Source organism: Rhinatrema bivittatum, chromosome 5 (genome assembly GCF_901001135.1).
Source record: "Rhinatrema bivittatum chromosome 5, aRhiBiv1.1, whole genome shotgun sequence".
Taxonomy (NCBI): Eukaryota; Metazoa; Chordata; class Amphibia; order Gymnophiona; family Rhinatrematidae; genus Rhinatrema; species Rhinatrema bivittatum.
The window spans coordinates 74,472,883-74,486,143 of NC_042619.1; the positions used below are offsets into that span (position 1 = coordinate 74,472,883).

The window sequence follows — 13,261 nt, forward strand, 5'->3', positions numbered from 1 at the left end:
TGCATAGGGAGCAGGAGAGAGTTGCTCTGTTGGTCCGATTACCATTTTACAGCAATTCAACTAAAAATTACCTTAAGATGCCGCATACCAAGCAGAAGGCGAAAGTGACAGATAATTTACCTGCAATGGAGCTTGGACTAATGAGTCAACGGAAGATTGACAGCTTTTTTTGCGTCCAGATCACAATCGCTGGAAGCGAGGGCAGCTAAGAGGGAGGACAAGGAGCTTGGGTTCCCCTCCTTGGCTGAGGAAATTTTGCTTAGCCCGGAAGCGCCAGATACGCCCTCCCCACCCCGCGATCTGGATGTGGCAGGAGTGGAGGGAACCGTCTGTGACCCCTGAGAAGAATGGAGGAGGTCCCAGACCATCTGGCACGGAGGGGGAGGGCTCTGCCTTCCTGTGCGCAGTGCCGGAGGAGGGGAGAGAGGGAGGTATGTCGAGGCCAGCGCTCCCTAAGGAGGATGAACCAGCAGGAGATAACAGTGAAGTTACGAGCCAAGGCGGCACTACTTGATTAACACCTGGGAATGGTTTTTTCTTTGAAAAAACAGTTATTGTGACTTTAGACACAGTTTGGAATGCCTTGGTATCCATAGAGTTGACAATAACTTCTTTAACTCAAGCATTTTTGGAATCCAATAAAAGAGGAATTGATACCGAGAAAATAGTGAGTTTACAGCAAGAGAGATTGGAAGAGTTGGAGAAAAAAATTATTCCAGTTGAAAAGATCCAAACGAATTTAATCCAATTTGAAAACGCTTCAATGAAGAAATCTGAGAACATTGAGAATACATTAAGATTTCTGAATCTTAGAATACTTAACTTTCCTATAGTGTGTAAAATTCCTGTGGTGGACTTTTTCAAGTCATATTTAACAGAAAGTCTTAAAATTCCAAGGGAAGCTATGCCTGTGATATACCTCGGAACATACAGAATTCTAATGGAATAGAATGGAATAGAGTCACAAGGTCAACAATCTTTGAATATAACTGAGATTTTGGAAATGTCTTTGGAAACAAAGTTCCTCTAGATGAAATTTCTATCAGTTTCATTTGCTTTTGAATATGATTGCAATTTAGTATTGACGTTCTTCTTTAGAAATAGAATAGCTCAATTTCATGGGCAAAAAATATGGGTTTTCCCCGACATTACGAGATCCACACAAGATCGGAGAAAAAAGTTTCTAGTAATGAGACCGGAGGTGTTAAATAGTGGTGCTAGATTTCTTTTGAAGTACCCATGTAAATGCTTAATAAGATTTCAAAATTAAAATTATGTATTTCTTGACCCATTATAACTAAGGTCCTTTCTAGATGGGCACTCCCAGGAAACTCAAACTAGATAGGTTGTGGAAATGCTCTAACGTGTCTGTTTTTACGAGATATGTTTATTTTCTAAGAATGTAAGAGCACTATTTTTTCCTCTCTTGGCTCCCCCTCATATTTCCTATAAAATTTGAGATTGTGGAGAATATTTCTTCATGATTTTTCTTGTAAAAGTGATATCTTACTGTAAATCTCTATTGCTTGGGTATTGTGATATATTGTTGTATATCTGAAATTATAAAAATAAAATTATAAAAAAACCCCCAAATAACTGTAGATGGGTCTCTGGAGAGCAGTAATAAGAGTTTGAGCCTAGCTGAGAACAGATGGGCCCTAAGTCTCCAGGAGGCGGCAGATCCTGCGAGAATATGAAGATTGAAGGTAAATGCTGAGATGTGAATACTGAAAGTAAAGATAAATTCTGAGTGAGAATCTGGCTGAAGATAAGCCATTAATGTGCTTGTGCAAAATAGTTATGTAAGAAGAGTCAAAGTCCAGCATGTGTCTGTCCTCTGGGAAGTTATAGACCACTTGTGCTGTCGCACACCATAGTATCCAAACTTGTCTTGCTTGCTGAACCTTATTGGAATCAACTTGTAGCTTAAGTTTCCTAGAATTAGTTTAGAGAACCGCAAGGAAATTTTCACTAATAACAATCAAATACTGGCACTAGTCCTTTGTCTAATGAGAAAAATGGCCACCTTTCTTTTACTGTTCCATTTTTTTCTCTCTAAGTTATTTACTGAAGACACCAGGGTCCTGGAGATAGCTCATCTATCATTTGTTGCACAAAGAGAGTCTTTGGATGGACCAACACCAAGCAAGCGAAGGAGGATTGAACTGGGCTGGGAGGTAGTTCGAGAGAACCTGCAGAGATCTCATAATGATTTTGATGTAATACCTTGGTAAAGGAACTTTTCATGATTCTCATTTCATTGGCATTATATTTCTAATTACCTTATTTTTCAGTGTCTGCATATTTATGGTATTGTAAGGGTGAGCTTAACCCTAGCCTCAGGTCATTAAATTGATTTAAGCCCATGAAATGAAAAGATAATTAGGTCATTGTTTAGCACTCCTTGAATATTGGGAGACAGTGGTCACTCTGAAAGAATACTGAAACTGGGAAAGGGGGTTAAATATTTTTGAAAGTACAAGACACTTGTGGATTTTGAGGAGGAAGCCATGATTAACAGTTGCAGGTAAAGCTGAGACTGGCCTACAAGGATCCTAAGGAAGGGTGTCACAAATAAAAGATAGAATTACTGGTGGAAATTAGGAAAGGGTTCCAGATGGTGTGTATATATAGTCACTATGTTCCCTATGGTTAGTCCTTCTAAAGTGTAATGGTTCTTCATACATTTGCCACAGTATAGAGGCTATCACTTTTTCATATTTATGGAGGTATTTTAAAGTTTCTTTCAAGGTTTGGGGTGTTAAAGTTTCTGAGACGCAAACTCCCGTTTTTTTTGTATTAATATATTTTCCTTTGCCTTTTTCCACTCCAGTTTTTCCCTTTGCGACTAGGAAAAGGTGATATTATAGCTAGTACGAAAGGTAACATAGTAGATGTTGGCAAGTAAGGATCATTAGCCAACCCAATCTTCCTGGTTTTATATTTTATCTTTGTTTAGTATTGGCGCTACCACTTTCTATGGGTCAGTAAGTTTTATCAAGTTATTGGCAGGATACCCAGGAACAAAATTTATCCAAATTAACCCCTATATTGAGATACAAAATATGTTACCTGGTGGCTAATATCTACTTTTCCATTTGTCACCATAGATTTAATTTTGTCATGCTCAATATTTAGGGGACTTCATTTCAGTTTTTATTTTATTTTTCCTGGGAATTTCAGTGTTTATTATAAGCAAATGCCAGAAAATCAGTGGAAAAAATGCCTCCCTTCCCCCCTCCCCCTCCTCTCAGTGATTTTTCTTATTTTGTTTTGCTCGTTATAATAAATTCTTGGGAAAATAAAATAAAATATTAACTGAAAATGAAGGTCCCTATTAATATTGTGTTTGTATCTGATGGTCGTTTTTTGTTTTAATGTTCAAGGTTACAGATTACGGCTTGTTTGATAGCAAAGTATCCTGAAAGCTTTCCCAACAGTGAGCTAGTGCTGATAATAACTGTCTTGCACCAGCTGCTTTCTCAGCAGCGTCGAGGAGAAAGGGCGCCTTACGTACTAAAATGCCTTACTGAGGTTGCTATCTGTCAGAACCAGAAAATGGATTTGAAAACTACTTACAAATTGGATCTTCAGAAACTGTGGACCAAAATATGGGCTATTACCCTTCGAAGCATAAGCTCTCAGCAAACAGAAGCAGAAAGCTTTGGATTACTGGAAGCCATAATTCGAGGAGGCTTGGTCCACATAGACAGAGACTTGTGGAAGATATTTTCTGGAGCTGGATGTAAACCTTCAAGGTAGGTGGCAGATGGCATATCCTTCAGTATTACTTACCTTCTGATTTTTCTTCAATAATTATTTGTATACATGTCTTTTCATTTTCCCTATCACACCAATTCAGGCTGATTATACTAAGTTGCTCAGATTCCTTGATAGGCCATATGCTAGAAGAGAGACCAAATCTGAAAATGCTGCATATGAGCCTAAAGGGTCTGTCTGGCATTGCACAGTCATATTTTTATCCTTTGTAATGCTCAACCCAGGCATAACTCAAGCACACCCCGGGGCCAGTGCAATAAAGTGCACCCAGCCTACTGCATAGGTTAATGAGCGGTTGAACGCGCAATTTGTACACGCTAGACTAACACCCAATGCAATAAGGGGCTTAACGTGTGCAAAACCCGCGCCCAAACAACTGCGTAGCTAATAGCGCTCATCACATGTACGTTCCATGTAGATGAGGCTATTGGCTATTACTCCCTGATGCAGTAAATCCCCGGGCACTCAACGCACATTTCTTAATGTGGCAAATTTAACACCAGCCCTGGAATTGGCATTGTCATTCTGCAAGTCATGGGCTTATGAAAAAAATCCAAAATACTGTTCTCTGTGGTTCCTCCATAGAGCAGCAACCACAGAGAACAGTAGATCTACAGCTTTTGGTGATCAACAATAAAGAATTAATGAAATGGATAGATTTCACACCTTGCTATTGTGCATGTATATTGCGCGTCCAGAAAAGGGTTATTTTTGTAATCAAACCATTACATTAATTCTTTCTTGAGCTCCTGTAGCAATTGTATTGAGCACCCAAAGCAATTTGTAAATGCACAGCCACGTCTCCTGGGCGCCTGATGCATTTGAGCGCTAGGAATGCACAATTTCTCCCTAGCATGTCCCTTTTAACGCGCCAGCTCATTTAAGTATAGCATTGGTTGCCCAAGAGAGGTAGCTGTGCATGTGTTAGGAAAACAGGAACTCAGTGCAAGCTCCTGTTTTATTGCATTGGCCTACCTTTCTCTGCAGTGTAACTGAAAATCAAAGGCCCTGTCTCCTATCCTTATGGTATTAGATAGGTTTGACAGAACATTAAGTATTCTCTTTCCGTTTGGTGGAAAGCCTCTTTAATGGTGTACTTTTAGTTTCCATTAGTTTGACATTTGTATTCCTAGATCCTGAAAGTCTTAAGAGTGCTCCACTTTCATATTGCAAATCTATTTGCTTAGGGGCCGATGCAATAACCTGAGGGTTAAAAAACAAAACAAAATAAAATGCACAGGTTTCTAGTACACATTTTTAATGCTAATATGTTTTTTTGGCTCTGATGCAATAAGCTAACACTATGCTAATGCATTGGGAGTTAAAAACTGTAAAATGTGCGTTCAGCACAGGCCAAATGCACATTTTAATGCAGAGAAGAGGGAGCTGTCTCTAAGTGGTGGCAGCCACCACCGCCAAGTAGTCTGATAAATACCAACTTATCCAGCTATATGGCAGTGGAAAGCAGCTGCCAGATAGCCGGTTAAATCTGTACTTATCCATCTATCTGGTTTGGGTCCCTTATCTGGCTAGGTGGCTGTGGCACCTGCCGCCACTTACCCATTTGGATATTACTTTTCCCTTTTTACTTATTTTTTTCTATAGCACTGGAAACTCCAGCTTTGACCCACACATTAAGTTTTCAGTGCTAAAGTTGGTCCAATGCAGTCTCTGCATTTGCATGGGAGTGCCATGTGAGGGTGCAAAGTATTAGTCTCCTTGAGGTATGCACATTTTCTACACAGCAAACTCCTTCCTGCATTGCGTATAGGTTTTGCCCATAAAAAAGGCGTGCACAGATGCATGCTAAAAGGTGTGTTCCGTTGAACGCACCTTTCTGCAGTGGCACCTCAGTGTTTTGCTGAAATGCAAACAAACCAGAACCTTCCCAACACCATCTTCATAGCAGTGTTAACTTGTCCTGTCTACAGTAAATCAAAAATTCTTCTACACTTTCCAGGGGATAATGCAGAATTTGCGCAGATTTTGTGCTTAACCTTGCAGAATTTCGTAATGGGAGGAGGAGGTAGATGAAACAGCTGCTCAGGCAACTGCAAGAGGCAGGAAGTGACTGCATTAGCCTGCGGGGGCATAAGAGAAAGGCGGCATCTCCAGCGTGCAGCTGTTGTGGGATTACTTTTTAATCTAGCTGCCACTGCTTTTTGGCTGGGCAGGTCAAAGTGCCACCTCCTCCCCCTCTCCAGTGGCAAGCAGCTGAGCAGACTCTCAGCAATCTTCCATTGCTCCTGTGATCTTCCCCACCTTTCCTCTTGTTGCCTGACACGTACTCGGGAATAGCTGCTAGCTAATCCTGATTCCCAGTAAGTTGCTGCTAGTAGGGAGGCTCGTGTGCTTGGAGGTTTGTGTGGATTTGTTTTTTGTTTTGTTTTTTTAAACTGTCTAGGAGCACGAGGGAGGGAGGGAGTGTTGAACCTGAGAGAGGGAAAGAAAGCTGGGTTGGGGATGTTGAACCTGGGAAGGGAAAAGAATGCTGGGGAGTTTAAACAAGGGAGGGGGAGAGAGACAGACTGGGGAGGGTTTGGATCAGGGAAGGGGAGAAGAGAGAAAGCTGGGGAGAGGGAATTTGAACTAGGGAGGGGTAGAAAAAGAGAGAGCTGTGGTGGGGGTAGGGGAGAAAAAACTGGAGGAAGAGGCTGGATTTTGATTTACATTTTTTTCCTGAAGGAATTCTGTTTAAAACGTTTTAATTCCTCTGCATTCAGACAGGCCAATCCCCACCAGTGGGTTATGACCTTCTGCCCGCAGATGGAGACAGAGCAAAAGCTGACATCACAGATATATAGTCCCGCTCCAACATCAGTCCGCCAGTATTCTCCGTCTCCAGCAGATGGTGGATATGCATTTCTTTACTGGGGATTGCCTGTTTAAAAAAAAAAAAAATCTAGAAGATGAGACGTTTATAATGGCACTGCTTGATCCCTGAGGCGATACTGTGCAGTCCCTCCCTCAATAGAGAGCTTTCAGTCCAGTAGCCTTGGGTGGCGTGGACTTAAAAAAAAAAAAAAATTAGTAGTAGTTTCTAGCCGAGAGAGGCTCAGCAGTCAAGGCTTTCACCCTCTCCCCTCAGTGCCGGGACCCGTTCCTGCTCTCAGCCAGGTCTGTTTCCTCAGCATTTGACTTCTCCCAGTCATGTCTCTGGGGGGAGTTCTATGAGGTGTTGAGGCAGTTCAGGCATGGTGGGTTGAGCAGCCTTTTGGCTAGGCCCTGCTCTCAGGCTTCTCCTTTTTGGCACATAGTGGGTTGCGGTGGTTAGTTTGCACGTTTTTCAGTGTGTGTTGATGTGCACACCTGTGCGTCTCGTGTCTTCCTCCGCGTCACCTTTTGGGCAAGGGTGTGTGTGTCTGAGTGTTTCTATTGATCGCACATTTTTGTGCACATAGCTTGGGCATTTTTTAAAGTGCGTGTATCTAGATGCATGTTTTTTGTACACCCAGTTTGGGTGTACTTTTTACATGTGGATACCTGGACGCACATTTTGTGCATCTGTCTGAGCATCTGCCTGTAAGTCTGTCTGAGCGCATTACAACCATGGCACCGGCGGCAAAGAAATCTAAGCGTTTATCTATTTGTGCTGCATGCCACAACAGGGCAATACTGCCAGAGCTTTTGACAAACCTGTGTTAGTGCTGCTGGATGCTCGTGGAGATTTGCCTCTTGTGATTTTACTGACTATGGTCCATCGCTTTGATTTGAGGGGAGTGGGACCAAAGGCAACACAACACGGGTATCCCCTCCTTCGGTTGATCCACTGGCTGAGTCTTCAGGGGAAACTTGCTCGCAGGATATTAGGTTCAGACCTGGAATGAAGACATCTTCCTTTTCCTGGGTGGAATTCTTCCAGGGATTACAGACCTTTCTACAGGGGCGGTTGCCTGAGTCAACAATACCTACTAGTTTAGGTCCGTGCGTTCAGCGTTCTACTGTCTGCCACCATGGCCTGACAAGGTTCGAATGCATGTGGATCAAGATAACATCGCTGGCTCCCCTGTTGAGGAAGGGGAGATTCCTCCAGATTTGGAGCCACATAAAGCTTTTCTACATTTCTTTCATAAAGATGAGTTACTGAGCCTGGTCTCTCAGACTTTGAAGTTCCTCAGAGTGGCTGGAGGTGACTCCTAAGGGGTACAGAAGGAGGACCCCAGTTTGGTCACCCTATGCAAGGCTTCATGTTTCTTTCCCCTCCTAGATGTGATTCAAGAGTTGTTTGACCTAGAATGGAGTGCTCCAGAGGTGTCCTTTAAAAGGGGGGTGTGCCTTGGCAGGTTTATACCCCTTGGATCCGCAGGCCAGAGAGCAGTTGCGTTTCCCTAAAGTGGATGCTTTAGGGAAATTCAACTGTTACAAAATAAACCACCATCCCAATAAAGGGTGGTACAGTTCTTAAGGATGATCAGGATAGGAGAATTGAGTATATCCTAAAGCAAGCCTTTGAGGCAGTGGCGATGAACTTGCAAATTGCTTCTTATTGTGCCCTGGTAGCTCGAACTACCTTGCATCTTTCTTAAGAATCTGGCAGCACCATTTCAGATAGCGGACCTATGGTAGAACCAGGAGTTGCTTTCTTAGCTGATGTGGGTTGTGACCTGCTTTGCACTGCTGCCAGAGGAGTTGGTTCTGTTATAGCAGCTAAATGAAAGCTGTGGCTGCGCAACTGGTCAGCAGATGTTATTTCAAAATCCAATCTCATCAAGCTGCTCTCCAAAGGTTTGCTTTTGATTGGCAGTGAATTGGAAAAAATGGCAAATGGCGGGGGAAAACCCAGGTCCCTCGCTTGCCAGAGGATAAGAAGCCAATTTCCTGGACTTTTCAGGCAAATGCCCACTCTCGATTACCGGTGTTTTGGCCTTAACACAGAGATCCTGTCCTGTCCTCAAATCTTTCACCCCCAAAGGCATTGAAAAAAATGCAGCATCTGGAAGTGGAGCTCCTCTATCTTCTCAATGAAATTTTCAGGCTCACCGGTTGGTGCAGGAGATTGGTGGGTGCCTATATCATTGTTATCACAGGTGGGCTCAGTTTACATCAGATCAATAGATCCTCAAAATGGTTCAGGATGGGTGTGTTCTAGAATTTCTTCGCATTCCTCTGGATGCCTTTAGTAAAGAGTGTGTGTGGCCTCTTCTATCCAAGGAGAGCTAACTTTATTCTTTAGATAGAGTTTTAAAGTTTTATTTATAAGAATAAAAATGATTTAGAAAATCTGAAGCATTTTTTTTTATTAGAGATGTTTCGTGATTTGGGATTTTTTTCGGTTTGGTTCAGGTCCCCCACAGGTAATTTCGTTTTTTCCGTGGTTCTTTTTTTTTTTTTTGGTTACCGAATTTCAGGTTAGTGCGCAATAACATTTTAAAGTTTCATTGAAATTGTCCAGCTCTTTTAAAACAAATGCACATCTCTATTTTTTTTTTATAGAGCAAGTAAAAAAAATCTTACAGCCCCAAAGCCATCAATTTCTTTTTTTATTAAATGTTACATTTCAGAAATATATAATGTATCAAATAAGCTTGTTTCTTTATCATTAAATCTCATTCTGCAACATTGGTAGCTACTTTCTAGCATCTCCGGAAGAGATATGTAAAGCTGGAGCTTGGAGTTCTGTATGTACCCTCATTAAGCATTAAAGAAAAGATAAGTGAATGCCTGCTGATAAGTTTGAAAGATGGGTTTTTCAAGTTGCAAGCAAACCTTAAAACTGTGCAAGTCTATTAGTGAAGATTTTGTGAATGATATGGAATAGGAATATTATCTTAGCTTCAATTACCATTCCTTTAACTTTCACAGACAGCACTATCCCTACCAGATTACAAATGTGATTATCAATTGTCTGCTGCTATTTATTTTGACACATTCAGCTTCATAAAATTAATTAAACAATAAATTATCCTTTTCTCCTAGGACAAGCAGGATGGTAGTCCTCACACATGGGTGGCATCAGATGGTGCCTGGCATGGAAAACATCTGTCAAAGTTTCTAGAACTTTGACTGGCATACTGAGCATGCCCAGTATGCCACTATCCGCGCGGCAAAGCTGAGTCCCCCTTCAGTCTCTTTCTTTCCGCAATGCTGTTGCCTCGCAGTGGTGGAGCTCTGCTCTGCCTTCAGAGTTGTTCGTTGTTCTTGTTGCGGTTTTTTTTTTTTCACCGCCTTTTTCGGTTCCCCCCAGTCAGTGGAGCGGTGCGATAAGTTTTTATCTTCTTTGCAGTCGATTCCGGGGATTTTTTGGTGTCTGTGTCAGCCCTACACCACCAACTCGTTGGCTTGAGGCATGGCCTCCTCCAGTTTCTGGCGATGCACCCTGTGCCCGCGGACCATGTCTTTGACTGATCCGCATGAATTCTGCATCGTTTGCCTAGGGGCGTCGCTTGAAGTCCAGGGTTGCCGTTTTTGTGATCAGATGACTTCTAAGAGTCGTCGGGCGTGTTTAGATAAAATGGAGAAACATTTTGGGCCAAAGTAGTTGGGGCCCTCCACGCTGGCATCTGGCACGTCAACACCGCATGGTTGAGAGGAGCCCCATGGACACCGAACCTTCGGCATCCACCCCTGCTCAGACTCCTTCTCTGGAGAGGGGTGCCAGAGATTGACCTGTATTGGTGTCCTCCCATTCCAGAGCCTTGCATCCTTCACCCTCCTCGGCGCTGGAGAAAGTCTGGGCCAAGTATCATATATCAAGAAAACACTGTCACCAGTCGCCTTCTGGGCATGGCTCTGGTTTTGGGATGGTGCTAGCATTGGCTTTGTTGCCCCCGAAGCAGCCCCTCGGAGAACCCGGGAGAGCAAGGCGCTCCCCACCGATTCCCATGTCTGTGCCAGGCATCGATTCCCCCCTCGTTTCAAGGGCGATCCAGTGGCGCATGCTTCTCTTCCTCCTGCCATATCCATGGTAGCCTTCAAGGAAGAACTGGATCATAGGGTTCAGTTGGCAATGTTCCGAGCCCTCAGGGGTATCGAGCTGAAGGCCCCATCAGTGCCTCCACCAATGCTGGAGCCCACGCCCTCGATCCTAGCACGTCTGCTGGAATGCCTTGATGTATTACTCGGGACCCTACCTATACAGCTGATATCTGGGGGTTTCTCGGTCCCCCAGTGGCTATTGTTCCCTCCCCCTCGGGGACTATACTGATCATCAGTTCTTCTGAGAAAGAAGGCTCTGTGCTTCCAGGGCCCTTGGAGCCTCTGGCACCTAGACTAACGCTTCCAGCTCTGGCACCTGGGCCCTTTGGAGACCTCGATGCCATTGGTGCCCCTGGCGCTTCCAGGGTCCAGACTGTGGGCAGTCAGCATGGGTCCCCCGCTGACCTCTCCGGGAAATCTTAGCGAGGAGGAAGCCCCATATGACCTGTGGAGTGATGATACTTCCGTGTCCTTCGCTGATGTTTTTGAGGATGTCCTCTCTGAGCCGTCACCCCCAGAAGAACAGCATCTGACTCCCCCAGAGGATTTGACCTTCACCGGGTTTGTCTGAACAATGGCAGAGTCTCTTTCATTGCAGTTCCTCACAGAAGAGGATGCTAGGCATCACATGCTGGAGGCCCTCCAGTTTGTGGATGCACCGAGGGAGGTAGTAGCAGTTCCCGTGCATGAAATATTCAAGGAGTTGCTCCTGCGTATCTAGGAACATCCTATTTCCGTCTCCCCTGTAAACAGGAAGGCTGATGCTGTCTACCTGGTTCAGAAGTACCTGGGGTTTGAACAACGTCAGCTCCCCCACCAGTTGGTGGTAGTGGAATCTGCTCTCAAAAAGGCGAAGTGGGCCAGGCCCATAGGGAATGGGACGCACTAGGTAGGAAAGTGTGCCCGGGGGCAATGTTAATAGCCGTATTGCTTCCTACCAGTTATATGTGGCCTAATACCCCCGGAACCTCTGGAAGAAGGTTCAGGAGTTGGCAGAACACTTCCCTCAACAGCAACAGGAGGATTTTTAGCGCTCCTCCACCAGGGCTTTGAGTGTGGTAAGCATGAGGTGTGTTCCTCATATGACATGTTTGAAACATCAGCCAGAGTGGCCGCGGTGGGCATTGGAGCCCGCAGAATGGCCTAGGTCTGAGCTTCGGACCGCCGGCCGGAGGTCCAGGACAAACCTGCGGACCTCCCCTGTACAGGGGATAATCTTTTTGGATATAAGGTCCAAGATGCTGTGGCTCAGCTGAAAGATCATCCTGAGACCCTCCATCATCTTTCTGCTAGCACATCTGATCCCCCTCCTCGGCCAGACGTTCAGCAAAACAAAGGGCCAGGTGATCTTTTTACCATCATAGGAAATATCCTCCAGTCTCCGGTGGACAGTCTCAGCGTGTCCCCTCTAGGGGCCGCTCCAAGCAGCTACAGATGCCTAGACCCCAGCCAGCACCTCAGATGAGTCCTACTATGGGGTTTTGACTGGTGGAGAGGGATCACAAGTCCAGTCGCCATACCCTCGGAACAGTATCCACCAATAGGAGGCCGCCTATACCTTTTTTGGCATCGCTGGTTAGCGATCACGTCTGATCAGTGGGTACTTGTCGTCATTCGCTGAGGGTACCATTTAACCTTCACCAGTGCGCCCGGGGATGCTCCACTGTGCCCCTCTTGGGGTCAGTCTCCACATCAAGAGTTCCTGTTATCAGAGCTGTCTGCTCTTATTCAAGCCAGGGCAGACGAGCCAGTTCCTCTGCGGCAACAGGAGACAGGGTTATAGTCCCGATATTTCTTGATCCTCAAGAGGACCAGTGGACTCCGGCCCATTCTGGACCTGAGGTCTCTAAATCATTTTCTCAAACGAGAGAAGTTGAATTTGTCTCCCTCGGCACTCTGATCCCTCTTTTGCAGCGAGGAGACTGGCTTTGCTCCCTCGATCTCAAGGATGTGTATGCACACATCGAGATCTCCCGCACTCACCGGCGATATCTCCGCTTCCTGGTGGGCTCCAGGCATTTTCAGTACAGAGTGCTGCCATTTGGCCTTGTATCAGCGCCACGCGTCTTCACCAAATGCCTAGTGCAAGTAGCAGCACACATGCGCCGTCTGGAGACGCAGGTGTTCCCCGCTACTTAAACGACTGGCTCATCAAGAGCAGCTCTCAACAGGGAGTGCTCCAGTCTCTGCGCTTAACCATTCAGGTGTTGGAGTCTCATGGGTTCATTGTCAACTACCCAAAATCCCACCTGATTCCCTCTATAGGCCTGGATTTCATTGGTGCCCACCTGAACACGACTGAGGGCAAGGCCTATCTCCCTCGCAACTGAGTGCTTACCTTGGCAGACTTGGCGAACTTAGTGCATTGGAGCTCGTGGGTCACTACCTGTCTTTTGCTCCGCCTTCTGGGCCACATAGCGGCCATGGTCCACATCACTCCATTTGCTCGCTTACACACGCGCAGGGTACAGTGGACCCTTCAGTCCCAGTGGCAGCAAGCCACCCAGGACATCAATGTGTGCATATGTGTCACCCAGCCGCTCCAGATTTCCTTATCCTGGTGGGA

At 45.0% G+C, this 13,261-nt stretch overlaps 1 protein-coding gene across 1 annotated transcript in view; it reads left to right on the forward strand.

Annotated features, from left to right (window-relative positions):
- The window catches only part of ATM (ATM serine/threonine kinase), a 586,955-nt gene that overhangs the window by 89,769 nt on the left and 483,925 nt on the right, over window positions 1-13,261 (forward strand). Inside the window, exons 9-10 of the mRNA XM_029602465.1 lie at window positions 2,061-2,230; window positions 3,387-3,758. Of these exons, the coding sequence (XP_029458325.1) occupies window positions 2,061-2,230; window positions 3,387-3,758 (542 nt within the window). The remainder of the gene's footprint in view (window positions 1-2,060; window positions 2,231-3,386; window positions 3,759-13,261) is intronic.